The sequence below is a fragment of the Balaenoptera ricei genome, chromosome 13, assembly GCF_028023285.1.
Source record: "Balaenoptera ricei isolate mBalRic1 chromosome 13, mBalRic1.hap2, whole genome shotgun sequence".
NCBI lineage: Eukaryota > Metazoa > Chordata > Mammalia > Artiodactyla > Balaenopteridae > Balaenoptera > Balaenoptera ricei.
In genome coordinates, this window is record NC_082651.1 from 71,026,652 (window position 1) to 71,051,459 (window position 24,808).

At 36.9% G+C, this 24,808-nt stretch overlaps 2 protein-coding genes across 4 annotated transcripts in view; both read left to right on the top strand.

Annotated features, from left to right (window-relative positions):
• The window catches only part of MAP4K3 (mitogen-activated protein kinase kinase kinase kinase 3), a 198,221-nt gene extending 182,670 nt beyond the window's left edge, over positions 1 to 15,551 (top strand). For all 3 annotated transcript variants that reach the window (XM_059943542.1, XM_059943544.1, XM_059943545.1), the window contains 8 exons: positions 359 to 417; positions 1,424 to 1,527; positions 5,540 to 5,711; positions 8,928 to 8,996; positions 9,076 to 9,168; positions 10,842 to 10,912; positions 13,415 to 13,470; positions 14,147 to 15,551. In XM_059943542.1, the coding sequence (XP_059799525.1) occupies positions 359 to 417; positions 1,424 to 1,527; positions 5,540 to 5,711; positions 8,928 to 8,996; positions 9,076 to 9,168; positions 10,842 to 10,912; positions 13,415 to 13,470; positions 14,147 to 14,234 (712 nt within the window). In that variant the 3' untranslated portion in view covers positions 14,235 to 15,551. The remainder of the gene's footprint in view (positions 1 to 358; positions 418 to 1,423; positions 1,528 to 5,539; positions 5,712 to 8,927; positions 8,997 to 9,075; positions 9,169 to 10,841; positions 10,913 to 13,414; positions 13,471 to 14,146) is intronic.
• A 3,781-nt stretch (positions 15,552 to 19,332) lies between these two features.
• The window catches only part of CDKL4 (cyclin dependent kinase like 4), a 47,363-nt gene continuing 41,887 nt past the window's right edge, over positions 19,333 to 24,808 (top strand). The window contains exon 1 of the mRNA XM_059942894.1: positions 19,333 to 19,427. The gene's annotated coding sequence lies outside the window, so the exon portion shown is untranslated. The remainder of the gene's footprint in view (positions 19,428 to 24,808) is intronic.

The following is a 24,808-nucleotide window of genomic DNA, read 5'->3' on the forward strand; positions in this document are numbered from 1 at the left end:
CGGTCGGGGAGCACATGCCTTGCGGCCAAAAAAACAAAACATAAAACAGAAGCAATATTGTAACAAATTCAATAAAAAGACTTAAAAAAAAAAAAAAAGAAACCCCAAGGTCGTATTCTTCTAAAATGTAAATATTTTCTAGTTTTGTTTTTCATGTTTAAATCCTTAATCCATTTGGAATTGATTGGGGGAAGTTGAGAAAGGTATCCAATTTATTCTTATTTTTAATAGATGATCTATTATGTCAGGACCAGTTTTAAACAACAGTTCATCTTTTCTCCACTGAACTGTAACAGTACTATTTTCAAATACTAACTTTGCCTACATGTATTACATATTCATTTCCATTTCCATTTAGGAAATTTGCTGTATCAGCAAAAATCCCTGAAACCAAGTGGTGTCAGAAGTGTTGTGTTGGTAAGTAAACTGTCCAAAATCATGTAGCTCTCCTGTTTTGCAGAGTGGGTAAGAAGATGCTGTGAGGCATATTTTTAAATCTAGTGTAAAACAGTACTACTCCAGGACGTTCTGCCAGTAATAGTTTATTTTTCCCTCTTAAATAAAATAAATATATTGGCCATTCTATGTTCATATAGTACCTTGCACATGTAGTTGTTTTGCAGATAATTTATTGACTAGATAAATGGAGAATGACTTTATTGCAGTACTTGATCACACCCTGTTCTCTAAGGAACCTGTTACTGATCATTCACCATTCTGCTGTGTAATGGCTTATGAGACTGCATTTATTCACTCGGCATACTTATTATTTATTCTCATACCTTTAATAGATGAAACGTTATGCTTGTGATGTGAAGGTTATAGTCTCCCTGATCACACACCACTAGCCGAAAGTCCTCCCCAACCCCCGTAACAACTAGCTGGTTGATTTGCATCTAGGAAAAACCAAAAACAGTTTCCTTTCCTCCCTTAAAAAACTCTGAGGCAATTCAGTTTTATTATTTGTAAACCTGTATCTTGAGACTTGATTAATGTCTTCATGTAGTGCGGCCCAAAGCATTACTGCCTCTGAACATTACTACCAAAAAGCACCGTGAATCACCTGCCCCTACATGTGCTGCAGCTATCAATTTGGGAAGTTCTCCCCAAACCTACTTTGACCGTTTCTTCAGGATCTTGCTAATCTCTCTGCTACCACAAGACCTCAAGTTCTTCTTCCCGCACCCAGGCCCCATAACAACCAGCATTTTCACTTGGGAATACAAATAAAAATCCTGCAAGTGATAAATAAGGGAGTTTCCCGCTACTACCTGAAACAGTATTTCTTTTTCACTCTGCAGTCTAATTAAGAAATTGAACTGGCAGTTAACTTTTGTTTGTTTGCTTTTGAAGTATGCAACTGTTACTGTAAGGACTTTTTTGTATTATAAGAAAACTTACATATACTTTTTTGCCTTGACAGTGAGAAATCCTTACACAGGCCACAAATACCTATGTGGGGCACTTCAAACTAGCATTGTTCTATTAGAATGGGTTGAACCAATGCAGAAATTTATGTTAATTAAGGTAAGCATGAATGTCAACCTAAGTTATTTTTAGTATAAAAGCTTGTCAGTTTTCCTGTTCTTTCAGAAACATTTTTTTTCCAGTTAATTCTCAAGATTTAATGTAATAATTTTGGATTATATGGCAGAGTGGTGAAAATCTGCCCAATTATAAAAAACTCAGTTGGCCTGATAGAAGTTTTGAAAGAGACTAGATAAATAGTTCAGGGATATGGCAGTGGGAGCTGGAAATACTGGATCACATACACAGTCTGATGTCAAGAACAGGAGGTACTAAGAGAGCAGTGAAATGTTGTTTGAATATGTTCTCTGGTTGACCTGCTCCATCACAGCAGAGGGACAACCTGCAGGTTGGCATTTGGCCTTAAAAAGTCAAGGGATAACCATAATGAAGGGGAAATTATTTGTTTTGGATATATGCCTATGTATTAATTTGCCCAGTCCTTCCCGTGGATGGTGTTTTGTGCCTTAGTTTCTCTAGAATCTTTAAAAAAAAAAAAAATTTTTTTTGGCCACTCTGTGCTGCATGTGGGATTTTAGTTCCGTGACCAGGGATCTAACCCGTGCCCCCTGCAATGGAAGCGCAGAGTCTTACCACTGGACCACTAAGGAGGTCCCTTTAATGAATATTTTTTAAAACATTTAATATTATTTAGCTATAACTTAAATTTAGAGGAAAAACTAACTTAAAATGTATGAAGTGCTGGCTCAGTCACCCCCAAGGAAATACCAAATGAATTTTTTAAGCTGTTTTCTTCACTATTTTATAGAGATTAAGTAGTCTTATTTCATGAGCATTTGGTATCTCCATAGAAGTTAGGATCGGAATATAATTGGAGTGCATTCTTCCTCAGTTATATAATATAGAGTTAGGATGTTTAAAGTATTGGCTTCCTGTTATTTAAAAGTTTATGAGTGACTGGGGAATCTAGTTTTAATTTTCACATCATTATTTATTAACCTCAAAATTAACTAGGGCTAAAGAAATGAAAAAAAGAGTTTCAAGAATTTACAACCCATTGAGGTAATATTTCCACAAATAAATTCACTGAAACAAAAATTCTTTAAACCAAAAACTGAAAGGGACAATAGCCTTATAAATTATCCAAAGCAGAGCTTCTGAACCCAGCCCATTTCTGGCCACATGGTTTTGTTCTCAGTTCCTCTTTGTTCTTGCCTGTTTGACAAAAAGCATGGCGTATCCTAGATGGAGTGGTAAAGTGTATGTAGTTATTTTTCTACAGCCCTTTCCTTCCCTATCTTCCTCCTTAGTCTGTTTTAGTATGTCCTTCCTATTCCTTTCATTCCTAACCTCTATCAGAATGAAAACAGTTTCATTACATCAGTTGTTCATGGATACTAATAGTCTGATTAAACCTTAGTATGAATGAATTTTATGTGTTACCTGATATGTTCAACTGTTTATCCTAATGCGTAATGAAAGACCCTTTTCTCTGTTAAAGGAATTTTATGTATTAAGAGCATGCAGGAGAGAAAATATACTTTGAAGACATGGGAAGCTTACAAATTATCCATCCATGTTTTCTCTTTTCCGGGTAGATGGTACCAGGGAGCCTGCCCCTGACTGATGAGGCCTGTTGCCAGTATTCTAGGATGGTAGACTACAGTACAGTTCTACTTGCAGGCCTCCTTCACGACTTCTTGCTCTTCCCACTTTCCTTAAACTCCCTGAGCTACACGCCCCTATTTATTTCCACTCATCTTAACCCAGTTCTTTCTCTGTGTCTCTTCTTCGAGATTTCTATATGTATATTTTGTTTCTACGTTTGGCATTATCTCAATTAGTATTTTCGATGTTTTCTGTACTACAACTCTTACCAGATATGTTCAAAAACATTCTTATGCTTTCCATATACTTCCTCCTCCTGAGATTTCTGAGTAATTTTTTGCTTCTCTAGACTACATTTTCAATATAAATAAAAGTTATAAATTGAAGCAGACATTCATGTACTTATTACAAATCAGGCACAGTGTTGTTTAACTAGAGAGATAAAGAGTAAGATACAGTCACTGCCCTCAAGGACCTTCACCAATAGCGACTGGATTTTAAACTGTTATATGGGAATCCTCTTCTGTTAATGACTTATGCATATTGTTTAGTTATTGTTGGAAACTAAGTAGAAGTATTCACAATGTGTTGGTTTTCATATTTACTGAGGAAAAAAATACAGAAGCATTTGTTTTCTTCCTGTCTTACTGCTCTTTCCACATTTCAAAGAGAATTATTTAAAATGTTTTACCTTATTAAAAATAGGACAGATTTTATCCATAGCATATCCCCAGGTGGGAATGCTCCCAGAGAGGGTGTTTGGAGAGTGTTCGTGAAGGAGTGTCTAGACCTCTGGGATGGGGGCACTCGGGCAGTCACGGGGAAGGAAGAATGTGGGAACAACAGGTGTGCACAGAGCTTCACGTTCCAGCCATGAGGACCACACTGCATCTTCTGACACTTTAAGACTAGTAGTTACGGGAGCCCCATTTCACCTGTTTATTTTCTATATCATTTATTTTCTTTAGAATTTACAGTGAGTTACCAGAGTAAAAAATAAATCAGTTTCAGTAGTTTTTAGAGTTACTAACAATAGCCATTTGGGAAGTATAATGGAAACACGGCCCATTTATAAGAGCAACAAAAATATAAAATATATTAAGAGTAGACAATAAAATATGTGTTAAGACCAATACATTTTTTAAAAACCTTTTTATCGTGAAGAAGAACATTGCTAGTGCCTCAGACCTCCCCATGGCACCCCCTACAAGTCAGCTGCCTTGTTTTCCATTTTTACCATGTAAGCACGTACTTCTCAACGTTAGCATTCATTTTACCTGATATTTCAACTGTATGCAAGTCGAATCATAAAGTATATATTCATTTGGGTCTCACTTCTGTGCAACATTATATTTGTGTAGTTGTTGGATATAGCCGTAGTTTGTTCATTTTCACTGCGGTCTAATTTCCCATTGTGTGAATGTGTCATCATTTTATCCATTCTACCATTGATAGGCATTTGGGTTACTTCCAGTTTTTGTTATTCTGAGCAGTGCAGCTTGTGAATGTTTTTGTATGTCTCCTGTGCGTGCATGTAGTCATGTCCTCTAGAATGTATAACTAAGAGTGTTATTGCTGGGTTCCAAGAGATGTGTATCTCGGCATTAATAGGTATTGTAATTAACCATTGTGGTCACACCAATTTATACTCCCACCATCAGTGTTATGAGCATTTGTTTGCTCTTCTCTTAATAACCCTTATTATTGTCGTTCTTCTGGCGGGTGTGTATGATTATCTTGGTTTTATTCCCTGATTACTAATGAAGTTAATGTTTTCCTCTATTTTTCCAAACTTTCAGAGTGTGAATTTAGTCTCTTTGTAGCAAAATAAAAATAATTTTAAACTTACGTAAAATTAAAATCGGTTGCATTTTAACTAAGTTAATTTATTAAATAGAATCACTTGAAATACCGGGCTAAATTTCTCTTATTTGTGGTTGTTTTTCTCTTCTGTCCACACTTCTAAGGGGAATGTCTCTTGCTCATTAGCATTTCAGTTTTCTCATCCATGTTTGCTCAGCTGGATAAGAAGGCAGAGGAGTAGTACTGAAGCAGCCTGGGATTAGGAGACAGGAGACTCTGCCACACAGGGTGGGGGTCGGGGGGGGACCCTGGGCCAGCCACCCAGTTGCTGGATCTTAGTTTCCAACTCTGAAAAAAGAGGGTTGGACAGGTGATTTGGAAGTCTGTTTCACCCCAATATGCTAAAAATGTGTGGTTTTTAACTTAAAAAATTTTTGCAGTGCTTAACCTAAATTCTTTATAAAGATACTTCCTAATTTAGATTTTCTGCATACCCTGAGTTTCTGTGCGAAGAAGCAATCTTTATAGCAGAGAGTACTATTTTATATATTCTCATAAGACTAAAAATTCTTATTAGTGTTCTCATGAAATTTTTTTTGCTCTTGTTTTCCTTTGTTTAATGTATTTTGTTTTTTTCTAGCACATAGATTTTCCTATACCGTGTCCACTTAGAATGTTTGAAATGCTGGTCGTTCCTGAACAGGAGTACCCTTTAGTTTGTGTTGGTGTCAGTAAAGGGAGAGACTTCAACCAGGTGGTTCGATTTGAAACAGTCAATCCAAATTCTACCTCTTCATGGTTTACAGAATCAGGTTTGTGATTTTTATTGAATTATTAAGTAATAAATTTACTATATCTTTCATTAGGCAAAAGCGGTGCATAGAAATCCAATCTTGAATAACTTATTAAACTGGAAAAAGAGAAGATGACTTGCTTTGAAATAGCTAATTTGTGTGACATTTATTTTATTTTTTAATTAATTTCTATTGGAGTATAGTTGCTTCACAATATTGTGTTAGCTTCTACTGCATAGCAAAATGAATCAGCCATGCATATGCATATATCCCCTCCATTTAGGACAGTACAGGGCATTAAGTAGAGTTCCCTGTGCTGTACAGCAGGGGTCCCTGACCCCTGGGCCATGGACGGGTACTGGTCAGTGGCCTGTTAGGAACCGGGCTGCACAACAGGAGGTGAGCGGCGGGCAAGCGAGCGAAGGTTCATCTGCTGCTCCGCAGCGCTCACGTTACCGCCTGAGCCGTCCTCCACCTCCACCCCCGCCACCCCCTCCCGCCCCCGCAACCCATCTGTACGTGGAAAAATTGTCTTCCACAAAACCGGTTCCTGGTGCCAAAAAGGTTGGGGACCGCTGCTATACAGTATGTTCCCATCCGTTGTCTATACATAGTATCAACAGTGTATATGTGTCAATCCCAATTTCCCAGTTCCTCCCACCCCATCCCTTTCCCCTTTGGTATCCATACACTTATTCTCTATGTGTTTGACACATTTAAAAACATACTAGTGGTTCCCAAACTTGAGTATGTGTCAGAATCACGTGGCTGGGTCCCACCCCCAGAGTTTTTCATATAGTAGATCTGGATTAGGGCCTGAGAATTTTCATTCTGTAAATTCCCAGGTGATGCTGATGATGTTAATACAGGGACCACACTTGGAGAACCACCATATATCTACAAACCTAGGCTAATAGAAAAGCTGATTTATATAAAAGTGAAAGCTGCATTAAGTATATTTTATTTTCCAGTATATTTTTGTAATTGATACAAGGGTGCTACCCAGTAACTTCAATAAATATTGTTAATGATTTGTAATTAGGATACAAATTATAAGTAAGCAGTAAAATACCTCCAAAGTATTTGAGGGTGCTTGAAAATAATTCTTTTATATGATTTATTTCCTTAAATTTTGATCTGCGTTGCCCAGTTGTAGCAGATCCTTCCTCCATAGTTTGTCTCTTAGGAAATACCTCCAGTTAATGAGCTTTTTACAGAAATTTGATCATAGTTGAAACCTTCAGTTGTGTTGTTGCAGTCCATACACATTGGCAAAACTTGGGTTTCATGGTAAACAAATCTGATTAAACTTTCACACATAAAAAAAATGACCTTAAAGGCCATTTAATCTTTATTTTTAAAGCACTGCATTTGTTATGAAGCTTCTTTTGCATTTTTCTCTTTAAAAAATGACATTGTACAATGTTTTGCTGTAAAATAGACAGTGGCCATTTTAGAAGGTTATTTTTAAAGATCTTGCAAAGGCCCTTTGTTCAGAGTCTTTGGCGACTTAGGGAAATGTTAAAGAACCAATTTGCCAATAAATATTGATTAGTCAGGAGTTTGTTGGAAGCCTGAAAGAGTGTTCACAAAAGAAAAAAAATTGAGACTGAGTTTTTTTGGCATTGAAAAAAAATGATCACAGACATTCACAAAAGTCTAAAGACAGTTTCATGGCTTGCTGAATCCCAGGGGACTTGAAACAGCTTTCCTTTGAGGACACATTACTGAAGGAAAACATGGCCAGCCCTTGACAACATTACTGTGGCTTCTCTTTGGTGCCCCTAAGTTCTCTGTTAAATTCTCCCTTTAGACGCCCATCTTCCCTTTGGGACACGGGGTGAACTCCTGCTTTCTAATCTCTTCCTCCCTATTTAACAAGAAGGGATTGTTGGTTGATTAATATTTTATTTAGTGAATTTCAGTTGTCTTACTTCTCCTAAGCATTTTAATTTTAAATCCTTTTCTACTAATTGTTGAATGAAGGGCCTCATTTCCTGACAAAAGAATTTTGTCCCTTCCTTCCCAGTAACTTTTGATTATTTCTCTTACCATAATGAAATCCCTTTATTAGAAGTTAAACATGACAAATATAATTCATCTCTGGTTTTGAGATGATGAGACAGAGTAAGAGACAGAAAGTATGTTTAGGGTTTTGTATCAGCTGAAATTATAAGCCCGTGGTTTCCTAAACTCTGCTGCACATTGGAATCCGCCTGAGAAGCTTTTAGCACTCTTGATACCTCAAGTCACACACACGCTCGATTAAATAAGAATATCTGGGACCAGCAGCTGGGTGTCAGCAGATCTCCAAATGATTCCAGTGTTCGGGAACTAATTGTTATAAGCAATTTGTAAATCTCATTTTCCTGGCTTTCTATCTAGTAATGCTAGACTGGCTTCTTGACTAATTTTCACCAAAGATCTGGTTGGCCTGATGTACAGGAGGCCTATTCCATATCCTTCCAACCTTGGTTAGTTACAGAAGTACCAGTTCTAAAATACATGTGAAGGTCTGAAATACAGCCATCCATGGATTTATTAAGATTCTAAATACTGTGGGAAGTAGAAAACAGGCAAGCTAGACTTTGGATCAGACCCACTCTCCAGAAACAAAGGCCTATAGTTGAGCAGTTTCAGGTTTGATGTTCATACAAAGCTTGGGATATCCTACTTTTTGCTTCCTGGAAAACTGTGTCATTTAAACATTTTCAGTTTGTGAAAACTTTCTTAAATCATTATTATAAAAATAGGGCCTCTATGCATTTTTATGGTGCCTCATACTTCTCAAAATACTTCAGTTTTTTTCTTAACTCATTTGGACCTGAAGTTATGTGTTTGACTCTCTGATTCATTCATTCAATAAATATTCATTGCATGTGCTAGGCACCACATATAATGACGTACACAGCACAGCCCCTGGCCTTCTAAGCTTAAAATCAGAAATTAATCATTGCCATAATATAGAAGATGAGACTCCTAATTTCACATATGAATAAAATAGTGGCATCACCAATAGTAATGACAATAGCTAACCCTCCATTAAGCACTCACTTAGTTTAGCTCTTGCATCAAATTTTGAATCCAAGCCGCCTGGCTTAACCACTACATATGTATAGTTAAAAATATATATCCGTTTCAAATTCAGTGATGTTCAGAATTCTTCTTTTTTTAATGTCTCTGCTTTAAATATTACTGTTTTCTGTAAGTTTTATCGAGTTTTTTGTGTTGTAGATACCCCACAGACAAGTGTTACTCATGTAACCCAACTGGAGAGAGATACCATTCTTGTATGCTTGGACTGTAAGTTTTTATTTATGAATATCTTAGCTTAATGAGTTTTTTTTTATCTTAGTTTCTGAGTGACTTTTTTGCTTTCTAGGTTGTATAAAAATAGTAAATCTCCAAGGAAGATTAAAATCTAGCAGAAAATTATCATCAGAACTCACCTTTGATTTCCAGATTGAATCAATAGGTAAGCCAGAGTTTTGTGTTTCTTGTTTGATTGCATTATGAACTGCTTAAAATAATTTGTCTAATAATTATTTGAAATTATAAAAATAATGTCCTTCATCTAGCAAAGCCTATTAAAAGTATTGTGTTTAATGGTTAAACTAATTCCCATTAAGCTGGAGAATGAGATAAGGATGTTTGCTATCATCACATGTCAACATAGTCTCATTGGACTATGAAAAGGGAACTATGGGGATTAGAAAGAAATAAGTAAAAAGTCCCTTTTTTGCTGATGGTATGAATATCTACTAGAATATACAACTCTAACCTGTTAGAACCAATAAGAAAACTCAGAGTTGCTAGATATGAGAAACACAGATGGATAGCTTTCTGATATGCCAGTAAGACATGTAATCAAACATATTTAAGACCATCATCTAGGAAATTCCAAATTATTGTTTAAAAGCATAAAAGAAGATTTAAACAAATGAACTGCACTGCGTCCGTGGATAGAAACACTGAATATGGGAAAGATGTCAGTTCTTCACAAATTAATCCACACATTCAGTGCATTTGCAATAAAAACCCCAGTAAGGTATTTTCTGCCACTTGATAAGCTGATCTTAAAATTCATGTGGAAAAGCTAAAGGCCAAGAACAGTAAAATAAATTTTGACGAATACTTGCCCTACTTGATATTGAAACTTACCATAAATCCATAGTGATTAAGACAGTGTGGGATCAACACAGGGAGAAATAGAAGAGTGGAACAGAAGAGAAGGCTCAGAAATAGACCTACGTGTAATTGGAAATTCACATCATATGTCAGTGGGGAAGTGATGTCCTGTTCAACAAATGATGCTAGTACAATTGGTTATCTGCAGGAAACAAAATCAGATTTTTTTCTTCACTGAATACACACAAAAATATATATTAAATATGTAAATACAAAAAGCAAAACTAGAATTTTTAGAAGGCACATATGCCTGTATCCCAGTAATTCTATTCCTAGGTGTCTACCCCAGAGAAAGTTTTGTACATGTATTTAAGAAGAGGTACAAGAATGTTTATTGCAGCATTTTTGTAACAAAAAAATTAGAAACATCATTTGGTTCATCATACCAAATGTATGAAAGTTGGAAACATCCAATATAAAGTTTACACTGATAATGTGAACTTACTGTGTTGTAATAGTAAAAACATGCATGAGAACAACAAATACCAAGTACGTAACAGCGGTTATCTCAGGGAGGAAGGAGAGGTTAGAATACAACTAGAGTAGGAGTTTATAGGGATGCTGGCTGTATTCATTTTTATTTAAAACAAAAAGCAAATATGGCAAAATGTTAGGATTTGAGAGTTAAATGGTGGATACATGTGTTTTTAGGCTATTCTCGTATTTTTCTATATGTTTGAAATATTTTATCAAAACAAAAATTTCTATAGCAAAAAATATTTTCAGTGAATTTTCTTTTTCTTACCAGAAAGATGAGTCAGGTCTGTATAGTATTTATACTGTATAGTATATACTGTGTAGCTCTAGGCAGTATGGTAAAGATGCCATTGTAAATATGGAATGACTAACACTAGTTATTAATTGAAATATTGTTATGCAAGGTAGAAAGAGGGATGAAATAATGCTTATCAGTTGAACTCTTGTACTATTAACAGTAACTGAGCTGTTCTTGCCTGCTAGTTTGCCTACAGGACAGTGTGCTAGCTTTCTGGAAACATGGAATGCAAGGTAGAAGTTTTAGATCTAATGAGGTAAGTAATCTTTTAAAAAATTATGTCCATTAAATGGTCATGAAGCATTATCAAATTCTACATCACACAATATTCTTTAACTTTGGAAAATTCCTGATTGATGCAAGGAATACTTGATTTGCTAATTTTATTGATATTTTCTGTATTCAATCTAGTGATAAAATTAATGGCGCATACTTTATAGCAACCTCTCTCTGTCCATTCAGTCAAACAGTTTCAGTGCATATTTTATGTGCTTCCAGATAATCACCCTTATATTCAGAACAAGAACTTCCTAAATACTGCTAAAAGTGAGCCAACTCTGATTTTCTTTCAACTTTTCCCAGGCCGTCACCTGGAACAAGAGTGCTGATGCAGGCTCTCTCTGTCTTGAAGCACCTTTTCTACTTTGTATTTCAGAAATAATGACCAATGTAGACGATAAGTAAAGGGTTCCACATTTCTCTTGCAGCCACCTTGCCTATTTCTGGTATCCTTATCTCCTTAGTCCTTCCTACCTTAATTTAACTCCAGGAATAATTGAACTCCAAGTCATATGACGTATTTAAATCAGTTCATCATTTATGCCAGAAAGTGCTGGGGTTATAAGCATGAACAAGACTTGGTACTTGCCCCCTAGAATATTACAGGCAAGTAAAATCATCCTAAGTTCTTTCAACAACCCCAAGCCAGTCTCCGTAGTAACTTTTACTTGAGCATTGGAGGGAAGGGAAAACATTAGGTGCCTCAAGCAAGAAAATAGCTCATTTGTGTTTTAAACTGTCGTTCGTTAAGATCAGAGCATTTCTTCTAACCAGTAAACAGTATAGCAGAATGATCATGAGCGTGGGTTCCTGAGGAGACACCCGGGTTCAGTCTCAACTCTGCTGTTCAGTAACTGTGTGACCTTGACATATCACTTAACTTCTCTTTGCCTGTATTTTTTCCTCTGTGAATTGAGGATAACAGCATAGTACTTATTTCATAGGGTTGCTAAGATTAAACAAGAGGAAGTACGTGATGTGCTTGGCACAATGCCTGGCCTATAGTAAGTATTCAAGAAAGGTGGCTGCCAGTGTGTTTCTTTTTTTTTAAGATTTTTTTTTTGTTTTAACGTGGACCACTTTTACAGTCTTTATTGAATTTGTTACAATATTCCTTCCGTTTTATGTTTCGGTTTTTTGGCCACAAGGCATGTGAGATCTTAGCTCCCCAACCAGGGATCGAACCTGTACCCCCTGCATTGGAAGGCGAAGTCTTTAACCACTGGGCCGCCAGGGAAGTCCCCTGCCAGGATGTTTCTAAGAGTAATTCCCTCAAGAGGGCTCACCTCTCAGGAAGATTTTTTTTTAAATCACCTGAGGGAATGGAGCCTGGAGATAAGAATAGTCAACAGCTAATAAACACCAGGCAGAGAAAGAAAGGCATCATAGGATACAAGAGAATGGTTTAAAAAAGATAGTTTGCCCAAACAATCACCTGAGGGGCTTTTTCACACTACATAAGCAGCCCTTACTAAATACAACCTCTCCAAAAATGCTATGTCCTTCAAGTAGGCAAATCCCAAAATATTGAACACTTTGAAGATCGTGATGATGAACCATTACTACTGAAGTGAGCGTGTTGTATCCTTCAGGTGTGCTAAGTTACAAAAGAAATCAAGAATCACTGACTGCTGTTTCCAGAATAATTTCAGTTTCAAAATCAAATTGTTTTTTCAGCCTACCGAATTTTGGGGAGAAGCTACTGCCATTAAAATTGGGAATGTTTTGCTTTCAGTAAGCAATAAACAATGGGTTTCTCTTTCTCCTGTAGACTTAGTCTTAACTCCCCAACTGGTAATTGGTCACACTGAGGACTTCTTTAAGGACATATGCCATTAGAAAATATTATTTCAGGAGACTTGGAAAGAAATGGGAAAGAGAATTGTTATCAGCTGAGCATTTCCTTAGCTAGGCATGTACCCATTAATACTTACAAGAATACTGCAAGATACCACTGCAAAGTAGACATTGTCTATCCCATTTTGCAGAAGGTAAAACCGTTTCCAACAAATTACATACCTCGCGCAATTGTCACAGCTAGTAAGTGGGAGAACTGGGATTTAAACTGGAGTCATGAGTTTGTCCCATCATACCACACTGCAGCCTTTTAAGTGAAATGACCAGACCTAAGTGGCTTACTGCTGCAAGAGTCTTGCTATTAGCATTAAGGTAACTGACAGGAGGTTTCTGATAAATAAAACGGACTAGGTGCTTTGCTTTTAACTTTTTCCGTTGAAGTCTATATGCCAGCAAATGGTTTACTACTCTCATGTTTTATGATTGATTCAAAATTAGCCACATTTTTCCTAGACTAACAAATGGGTGCACTTATGTGCTGATTTAACAAGTTAACGGTCATACAAGGATCTATTTCCATCTTAGGAATTATGCTTCTTTTCTATAGAGTTATAAATAAAATGCCCATATAAAATTTTGTGCCTTTCATTTCAGAAATTAAATTGATATTTTAATTGAACAGGTAACACAAGAAATTTCAGATAGCACGAGAATTTTCAGACTGCTTGGATCTGACAGGTATGAAAAGGAGTTGTATTAAATACATAGTTCTAAACATGTTTTATAAATCCAACATGAAACTGGTTTCTTTTTCAAGAGAATTGAGATTTCTACGGTAATATATTCAACATTATATTTTTCATAATATAAGAATTCGCAGGTCGGAAAGTTATGAAACCTTTGAGAATGTGCCTGGTCTTCCAGGTACCAAGAATATATAGATCTGTCAGTACTACTTTTGCATTAAACGTAATATCTAAAGTATGATTTATAGGACAAGAAAGAGGAGATACCATATGCTAGCAAACAGAAAAGTTTTCAGTTTTAGTACCAATAGGATTTGGAGTTCTATTCTGATTTACTTTCTGATTCTTGAACTACAGATTGTTTTTAGAATTCATGATAAGAATTAAGTTCCCCCAACTTATTCCTAGTACAGGTTTTACCCCTCTGACTCTTAGGACAGCACTGGCTTAGAGGTGGGAGGTGGTGGGCAACAAAGGTGTACTTCCCAGAGCTGGAGCTGACTCTTCAATCGTAGTGATTTGCACATGGTTTCTGCCCACATATCAGATAAGGAGCATTTATTAGAGGCATACAATGAAGAAGCAGTGGAAGAATTTTCTGCTAACATTAGTTTTCAAGAATAACTTTGTTTTGTTATATGTTTTTTGTTTGTTTTTTGTTATTTTAGGGTCGTGGTTTTGGAAAGTAGGCCAACCGACAACCCCACAGCAAATAGCAATTTATACATCCTCGCGGGTCATGAAAACAGTTACTGAGAAATGCTGTGCTTTGACAGTTAACTCTAGAGAGAAAGAACACTACCACTGCAACATTAACGGATGCTTGAACCTGTACAAAAGCTGCAGTTACCTGGCTTCAGTTACTTGTAATTTATTGTGGCATGAGACAAGATGGGGAAATTTTTTGTTTTAAGTGGTATGGGTATATTTAGCATATTGAACCACACAAGTGCTTAATTCACTGTTATGTAATCTTTGTACATATAGGCAGTATTTTTCTGTGAAACTTCATATTGCTGAAGACATACACTAAGAATTTATGTAGATAATGTATTTTATGAGATGTACAAGTTAAGTGTCTTATCTGTACAGATGTAAATGTTGATGAAAATGCAATTGGGATTAATATTTTAAGAATCCTTTAGTATATTCTTGGGTGCGGCTATATTACAAAATGGGATGCTGGCAATGAAACCGTACATTTAACACTATTGTATTTTTATTATATGTAATTTAGTAACATGAAGATAAATCTTGTAACTTTTAAAATTGTAATGGAGGCTGTAATCATTTTATAATCTTGTTTTTAATTTTAATGCAAGTACACTGGTGTGTTTATATTTGCACAAAGTATTGATATGTGATGTGTTAAGTCACAAAAGTAAGCTGTGACCTTGTCAATATGCATTCGGCTCCCCAGCATCTTTCTAAAACGTATTTGGATTGTTTTCTATGTGAAACAAACCAATTAACACCCCCTGTTGTAGTAACTGGTCTTTTTATATTTCAGCAGAATCCTGTAAGATTGCTTGTCTGTGCTTAAAAACAATACCTTCGAAAAAATTTTTGAATCACAGAATAGCGGTACCGTGACGTACGTAGCACTGCAGTTGTCTGAATTACAGTATGCACAAAGTATAAGTTAGCATTATCAAAGAGTCCACGCTAAACGTTTCTTATAATCACTTTGAAGAACTATAACATTCCAAAGAGCGAAGTGGTTCAAATTTCTAGTGGGATTTTTACTTTTGTTGGCCTTATTTTATGATCATTTTCATGTTTCTTTTGATTTAGAGTATTAACACTTGGCCAAAATAATTTAGTTACTACCTCATATAAACAATATAATGGTTACTACACATCACAGGAACTTAGTTTTGGTTAAAGTCATTTTTGATTGCTTTTTTCCAGTGGAATATGTATATACCAAGTTTTAGAAAAATGCACACTTTGGCTCTTTTTTGGTATATGTTCTTTATATTTTAATGTGAATATATACACAAAGAAGAAACTAAATTGTGATTTATGTTCTTCATTTATTTTAATTGACAATGCTTTTAAATATGTTCCTGATTGTACATAGTGTAAAATAAACATGTTTTTTAACATGCTGTTGTATAGTAGCTTGTCATCTGGCTTAATCTGTATATAGTAAGACTAAGACATATTAAGGAGAAAAAGTTTTTTTAATTATTCTAAAATCCTTAAGTAACCATTCTGATCCTTCAGATCTTGATTTTTTATTTGATCTGTCTCCTCAATTTCATAAAGGGGTAATTTTCCCACATTTGTGAAAAGGGCATCTTTTGTAGAATCTTCAGTTTCCTGATCAGGAAAATTAGTGAAACATTCATAATCTTTTGGTTAGAGCAGGGATCGGCAAACTGCATTCCTCAGCCCAATCCTGCTTAATGCCTATTTTTATATAAATGAATTTTATTGGAACAAATTCGTTTGCATGTTGTCTATAGCTGCTTTTGCAAAAAATACAGTTTTCCCAAAAAAACTATATTACCCACAGAGCCTAAAATATTTACCATCTGACCCTTTATAGAAAGAATTTGCTGACTCCTGGGTTAGAGAAAGGAAGGGAGAATGCAGTTCTGGAGGCAAGGAGGGGAAGATTATATGTGGGAAGAACTGGGTTGGGGATCACGAGGTGACATTTCTACTCTTGTTAATGCTCCTGCCTGTTGTTATGACCTTGGATAATTAACTCCAGAACAGTTTCCTTATCTAAAAATGTGACTTCTAAATCATACAGTTGTTAATAATCATAGCAGTTGTGTACATTTATCACTCTGCCTAAATGCATTCTGACTAATCTTAGCATTAATAACTGAATAATGACTGTTTTAAAAACACATCTTTATCAGTATAACATTATCAGTTTTTTGAAAAACAGACTCATGGAAAAGATTTTCAAGAAATCAATATTCTGTCCTTGGCATTTATTGACAAGGTTGTTGATCCTTTTTCTGGGCCACTGTTTTTTCTAGTTTCCAAGTCCTATAAATTATATAAAGGGTCACATCTCAAAAAAATTTAACTTTCACGTTTAACTGTCAAGCATTTCAAAATATTTCCAGAAGATAACGTATACAACTGGTTGTGTGTTATGTATACAGACCCCTGGAATCAGTCTTTGAGAGAGAGGCCCAGTAACCCATGTTTCTATAAAGTTGTACAAATGATTTTAATGTGCAGCTCTTCATGAGAACCACTGGCCCGACAATGAATTTAAATCAGTGTTTCTGAGTGTGGTCCAAGTATCACTTGCCTCAGAATAATCTTTGATGACACTTAAGAATGCAATAAGAATGCACCCACTAACTTCTGATTGAGGATCTTTATTCACTGAAAAGGAAGAGAGCCACTGACTGAAATGTTGGAAAAGATCTGTTTCATCTTCATTGAAGTTTAAAGCTGTCTGTCTTGTTAGCTAGTTTCTTAGACATTGGTGTTGAGAAGAATGAGATCAATTGTTTCTGGGCCTTATTGGCAACATTCATCTTGCTAGTATGTCCCCAGTTTCAGTAGAGACCAGGAAATAAAGGATAGATATCCCTTTTCACCATTACTAGAAGAAGGATAAAAGTGTGCTATACAAAATATAATAATAAGTGCCCAATCCCTGTGTTTGTGCTGTTCCACATGCTTTGCATAGATTCTCCCACTGAAGTCCCAGAACAGCCCAATGAGGTAGGTAGGTATTGTTAACACCATTTTGCAGATGAAGAAACGAAGGCACAGAAAGATTAAAAAACTTGCCCAAGAATATAGCCGGGAAGTAGTAGAGCTAGGACTTGAACCTAGGCACTCAGTTCAAAGTGTATACTCTTAACTACTGTGCTAAACTATGTACTACACAGAATATATGCAGTATATTCACTACCCTCTAAAATGTACTCTAGCATTTCTCCCCTGAAATTAGACTTATTTTCTCCAGGAGTTGGATTTCAAATTCTGATTTTCACTGTCTCTTTGCAGCAAGAGAAATTAACTCTCTGTCTTAATTTTTCACTTTATCAAAAAGGATTTTCCTTATTCAAAGTGCTTTGTATAAGAATAAAAGGATTTGCATATAATTAATTTTACAATTAAAGCTTATGAAATACATCTAGTCAAAACTCATTACAAAGACTTTCTTTTAGTTTGCTCTTATGAGATAATTATTTAACTAACATACATTGATCATTTACAGTGGTTCCAAGCTCTTTACTGGCACTGGGGAAAAGATGGAAAATCATCATTCCCAGTATTCCAGGAGCACACTTGGATGAACAAAGATAGATTTAAAGAACAATGCAAAAGGCTGTGCCTAATTCTGGTTTGGGAAAAGGAAAGCCTTTGTGCAGAACGTTGTATATAAGCCAAGTGGTTGAGAGATGAAGAGGAGTGTATCAAGTGCAGAAAAAAATCAGGGTAGGGAGCTGTAGGCTAGACTAAGGCATATGCAAAAATGCTGCTTGTTCAAGGAATAGTGACGTTCAATGCAGCTGAGCTTAGAGTGTGTGGAGCAGAGTAACAAGGCATGAAGCTAGAAAATAGGGATGGGCCTGATTGTGAAGAGCTTTCTAATGAGAAGAGTAGCTCTAATAGTCAACAGTTATGGAAACTGCAGAGATCAAATACCATGAAGATGAAAATAGCTGTTGGCAAAAAAAAAAAAATAATAAGGGGGAGGGACTTCCCTGGCGGTCCAGTGGGTAAGACTGCGCTTCCAATGCAGGGGATGCAGGTTCGATCCCTGGTGGAGGAACTAGGATCCCACATGCTGCGTGGTGCCGTCAAAAAAAAAAGAAAGAAAGAAAAAAAAATTGCCATTGGATTTGTACCTAAGGTTATGTGATCTCTTGTATCCTTACTGAGAAAGTTACCTAAATAGCATGATGAGGGCAAAAATGATAGAGAAATAAGTTGATGTTAAGTTTACCTGGGAGTATGTTTGGTCTTGAAGGAGGTAAAGGTTTCTGTTTTTGTTTTTATCTCTGTTTCTTTGTTTCTAAAGATGGGCAGAGATTAGAACATATTTCTAAGCAAATGAAGGAAATGGAGAATTGAAGATAGATGACAAAAAGGGAGAAGCGTTACCTCTGAGGGAAGAGGGGAAGTATCGACATCCTAAATCTGGGCATGATGGAGAGCATTTTACTGATGCTAAACAAAGTGTGTATGTGCTCATTAACAACAGAGATAGTGTTTCCAAGTTCCTCTTGGAAACAAGAAGGGTAGACTTTGGCAAAAATTATCTATTCCATTGTTAATACCTATACCTCCATATAGCATTCATCACATTACTTGTTTGCTTGACTTGATTCCCCACTGGGTGGCAAGCATGTCTCTCACTCTGAATCAGCCCCACATTAACTAGTACGATGCTTGCTGAATTATGAAAATGGCAGCAGTGCACCACAGGTAATACATAAAACTGCTTGTTAGCAAAAAGCCGACAGAAGTCTGCTGGAAAGCTATTTGGACACTAAGGCGGAACCGAAGAGTAATGATTAATAATAGAGGATCTGGCCACCCGAAGGTCTCTGCCCAGGCAGGGAAAGGAACTTCTGTAACTTCAACGTTTACATTTGCTTAATTTTAGTGCTCCCGAGGCCTTGGATAGGAACAGGACTTGGTATAATCACAGTGTTGCGGAAAAGTGGTTAAAACGTTTCCCGAGTGCCTCCTTCAGGGCACCTTAAAAGGGTTCTCGGAGGAGAAACTGCTGCTGCCTTCATACTCTGCTGTTAAGGGCTGGCCCAAAGGTGACCCGCCGAGATGCTGAACCGGGGCCGCGGGAACCGGCTCCGGAAGCCGCCCTGCCCCGCGCGGCCTGAGCGTCCGGTTGCCAGGGAGACGCCGCGGCGGTGGCGCTGCCTGCGACTGCGCCCCGCGCTGGAGTCGGGCTGAAGGGGCTGCTCGAGACTGTGTCGCCGTCGCCCTGTCCGCGCCGTAAGTGCGGCGGCCGGCGGGCGGTGTCCGGCTGTGAGGAGGGTCGGCGCCGGGGGTGATGGAGAGAGAAGTGGAGTCTGGAGGGAGGCTCCCAGAGAAGGGAAAGTTCCCTGAGAGAAGCGGAGCCGGGCAGCCTTGCGTTCGGCGGCCTCTGGAGGGACAGGCAGGGGTGGGGGGAGGGGCTAGAGGTGACAGTGACTCCCGCTGGCCGCACGACCCACCCGATGCGGGCCCCTGGGGAGCGGAGCGGCTGCGCTGGAGACCCCTGTGTAGCCGAGAAGCTGCACTGTCATTAAATGTAGGGTCAAGACTCGTTTAGAGGCCTGGAAATCAAGTGGCTTATGCCAGACGTCCAGCTGTTATGTGTTCACATGAAATGTGAGGCTTTTAAACAAAATTAGTTTCTTGGATTATGTAAATTATATGGGCTTTGGTTTTCTGGGGATGCTTTTAGTTAATCCGATTGTACTATCACTAGGACAAGTTTATAAACACGTGTGTGTACCTTTGAAGTTCTGCGATTCAGTATTATGTTTATAAAACAAATGCAGAATGGTTTTATAGCCCATCTTCCTGGTCAATTTTATTAAATATAATTGCATGTTTGGTTGCGCTGGAAACAATAATAACAACATAGCAGACTGACTTTTAGCCTGTAGAATCTGTAACTGGTCTGGCCTGGTCTTGAAAAGGTCTCCTTACCACCCCCTCATTCCTAACGCCACTATTTACACAAGTTTCCTCTAAACTTGTAGATTAGGAAATTAATGTGTTTTTTCACCCCATTTCCTCTCCCTTTCTTAATTTTGTTTTTCTTCTCTCAGTGTATTCTTTAAAGGCTGGCTAGAGCCCTCATGACCTGCTTTTGTGATACAATCGTGGAAAATAATCTGCCTTCAAGTGTTTTCTCGGTTTCTATGTGCATCCTTTTGCAAATCCTCAAGACTAAGGAAGTTAAATAGAAAATTTTCAAAGAATTTAATAATCCACTCAATTATCTATTTTATCTATCTTCCTATAGTCACCAATCGGCCCAAGTCTATACCTGCTTTTGCCTTTGTACACAGAAGTTCGTTAACTTAATACTCAAATATTTGGTAAATTCTGAAGTCAGGAGGCCCTGTAGCCGAGAGGTACATAGGTTCAGACTGAAGGTGACTAATGATTAGGAAAAATATTTTCTTTTTTTTTTTCATTTTCATCTATTCCCTGCAAGTAGCTATCTCACTGTTTCATCGTGATTTCCTGACCAGGTACTATTTTAACAATCAAAATGTATTACTGCCTTTGCTTAAAGAAGAAAGATACATATTTAGTGGGAAGGTTAGAGAATAAAACTATGGTAGGATTACAACAGACAGGTTGAGCACCTACTATGTGCCAGACAGTGGGCAAGCAAGGCACATCAGGTATAATAAATGTGCAAAAAAGGAGTGGGGGAACTTAACTCAGTATGTGTGGAGAGAAAGAGCTTGCCTTTGGGGATTGGGAAGGGCTAAGCAGAAAAGACACTTGAGTTGAACTGCAAAAGATGAAGAGGATTTCGAGGTCAAACCTTCCAAGCAGCGGTTGGTATATGTAGAGACTTAGAGACTTGAAAGTGTTTGGGGAAGAATCTGAGAAGCACTGAGGGAAAGGTCCTTTGGGACCAGGGTGGAAAGGACTGTAAATATCATACTACAGTTTGAACTTTATTCTGTGGCAGTAGAGGCCATAGCCATTTTTGAGGAAGGATGATATCTGATTATACTGATGACTGAGAAAGATGTTTTTGTTTTAATTGAAATATGCAGGAAAAAAAGTGATTCGAAACTTTAGTCCCACTATCTATAGGTTTTTGTTGTTTTTTTTTAAATTTTATTTATTTATTTATTTATGTCTGTGTTGGGTCTTCGTTTCTGTGCAAGGGCTTTCTCTAGTTGTGGCAAGTGGGGGCCACTCTTCAGCGCGGTGCGTGGGCCTCTCACTATCGCGGCCTTTCTTGCGGAGCACAGGCTCCAGACGCGCAGGCTCAGTAATTGTGGCTCACGGGCCCAGTTGCTCCGCGACATGTGGGATCTTCCCAGACCAGGGCTCGAACCCGTGTCCCCTGCATTGGCAGGCAGATTCTCAACCACTGCGCCACCAGGGAAGCCCTATAGGTTTTTAAAATAGCTCTGTTTTGATATAATAATTTCAAAACTGCAAGCATAGTACAATTAACTCCCATAAATTTACATTCATTAATTGTTTACATTTTGCTCATTTCCTTTCTCTCTCTGGGTGTATAAATATATATATGCATATTAATTTTTCTGTACCGTTTGAGGGTAAGTTGCAGACATCATGTCCCTTTATCCTTAAATAGTTCAGTGTATATTTCCTAAGAACTAGGACACTTACATAACCACAGTAAAGATTACGAAAATCAGGAAATTTGATATCTGATCCACAGTCAATATTTAGGTTTCGCCAGTTATCCCAGTATGATTGTTTATAGTTCTTTTTTTCCCCATTCCAGGATCAAACCCCAGATCCACATTACATTGCATTTTCACATCTCTTCAGTACTGTTCAGTCTGGAACAGTACTTTGACCTTTGTCTTTTATTTGTTAAGAACACAGACAAATTATTTGTAGAGTGGTCCTCGATTTGGCTTTGTCTACTGTTTCCTCATAATTATATTCAGGTTTTGCATTTTTGGCAGAAATATCACAGAGGAGATCCTGTGTCCTTCTCAGTGGCTCATTTGACTCTTCTAGAAATTGCATGTAAATGGAATCACATAATATGTGTTTTTTGTGTGTGTGTGGCTTTTCTCAGATAGCATTATATATATATTTTTTAATGTTTATCACATTATAGCATGTATCAGTACTTTGTTCCTTTCTATTTTATTTTAATTTTTTTTGGAGTATAATTGGTTTACAATATTGTGTTAGTTTCTTTGTTCCTTTCTATTGCTGAATAGTATTTCATTGCATGGATAGTCATTCATCAGTTGATGGACATTGGTTTGCTTTCAGTTTGGGGCTCTTATGAATAATGATACTATAAATATTTTGGGAATTCCCTAGTGGTTCAGTGTTTAGGACTCAGCACTTTCACTGCTGGGGCCCGGGTTCAATCCCTGGTCGGAGAACTAAGATCCCGCAAGCCACCGGGCCAAAAAATATATATATTGATACATATTTGCAAACATGTCTTTGTGCAGATGTATTTTTTAATTTTTCCTAGATAGATACTGAACAGTAGAATTGCTGTTTACATTTAACTTTTAAGATATTGCCAAATTGTTTTGCAATGGGACTGGGCCATTTTACATTCCCACCATTAATGTAAGAGTTCCAATTTCTACATATCCTTATCAATACTTGATATTGTCAGTTTTGTGGATTTTAGCCATTCTAGTGGGTATGTAGTGGTTTCTTATTGTGGCTTTACTTATTTATTTATTTATTGGCCACGCCACATGGCCTGTGGGAGTTTAGTTCCCCAACCAGTGATCGAACCTGCACCCCATGCAGTGGAAGCGCAGAGTCTTAACCACTGGACCGCCAGGGAAGTCCCATTATTGTAGTTTTAATTTATATTTTCCTTGGCTAATAGCATCCTTTCATGTGCTTATTGGACATTTGTGCATCTTGTTTGCTGAAATGTTTATTCAAATCTTTTGTCCATTTTTAAATTGGATTGTTTGACTTCCTACTGAGTTGTATGAGTGCTTTATGTATTCTGGATACAAATCTTTTATCAGATATATGATTTGCTAATATATTTTATTCCGTCTGTGACTTGTCTTCATTCTCTTAATGGAACATTTTTTTTTTTTTGAAAAGCAAAAGATTTTAATTTTGATGAATTCTGCTTTATCAATTTTTTCCTTTATGGATCATGCTTTTGTTGTCATATCTTAGATATCTTTGCTTAATGAGATTACAAAGATATTTTCCCATGTTTTTTCCTAGAAGTTGTATAGTTTTAGCTCTTACATTTTGGTCTGTGATCCATTTTGAGTTAATTTTGGTATATTGTGTGAAGTAGCTATCTAAGATTTTTGGTTTTCATTTTTGGTTATTTGATTATCCCAATTGTCCTAACACTGTTTGATGAAAAAAAGTATTCTTTCCTCGTTGAACTGCCTTGGCATCTTTGTCAAAATCAATTGATCATTGATCAAAGGGTTTATTTCTTGACTCTCTGTTTTGTTCCACTGATGTGTATGTCTATCCTTAAGCCAATACCATACTCTCTTGATTTACCATAACTTTATAATAAATTCATTTCGGTGGCTTGTCTTGTTGCGGAGCATGTGCTCTAGGCGCGCAGGCTTCAGTAGCTGTGGCACGCAGGCTCAGTAGTTGTGGCACACGGGCTTAGTTTCTCTGCGGCATGTGGGATCTTCCCGGACCAGGGGTCGAACCCATGTCCCCTGCATTGGCAGGTGGATTCTTAACCACTGCACCACCAAGGAAGTCCCTATAATAAAATTTGAAGTCAGGTAATGTAAGTCTTCCAAGTTTGTTCTTATCCCAAGTTGTTTTGGCTCTTCTGGGTCCCATGTATTTTCATATAAATCTTAGATTCATCTTGTCGATTTCTACCCAAAAAGAAGCCTATTTTTTATATAGGGATTGAATTTAATCTATAGATGAGTTTATGGAGAACTGACACCTTATTGAGTTTTCCAATCTGTGACCGTGGCATTTCTCTCCTTTTATTTAGATCTAATGCAATTACTCTCAGCGAGGTTTTAATTTTCAGTGGACAGGTCTTGTACTTCACTTGTTAAATTTATCTGTAAATATTTTATTCTTTTGATGTTATTGTGAGTGGAATTGTTTTTTTAATTTTATTTTCAAATTGTTTGTTGCCAGTATAAAAATGTAATTTTTTATTGTATACTGATATTATATCCTACTACATTGCAAATTGGTTCATTAGTTATAGTAGCTTTTGGTAGATTCAGTAGGATTTTTTATATACAGTAGCATGCTATTTCCAAATAATGGCAGTTTTTCTTTCCATTTCCAATCTATATACTTTTAATTTCTTTTACTTGACTTACTGCACTGGTGAGAACTTTCCAAACAATGTTAAATAGAAGTGGTGAAAGCAGACATCTTTTTCCTCAATCTTAGGGGGAAAAGGTTTAGTTTTTCACCATTAAGCATGATGTTAACTGTAGGTTTTTCACAGATGCCCTGTAGGAAGTTCCCTTCTCTTACAGTTTGTTGAGATTTTTATTGTGAATTGTTGTTGGATTTTTGTCATATCTACTGAGATGATCATGTCCTTTGTCTTTTATTCTATTAATATGGTGTTTTACATTATTGATTTTCAGATATTAACCATTCTTACATTCCTGAGATAAATCCCTCATAGTCATGGCATATATCCA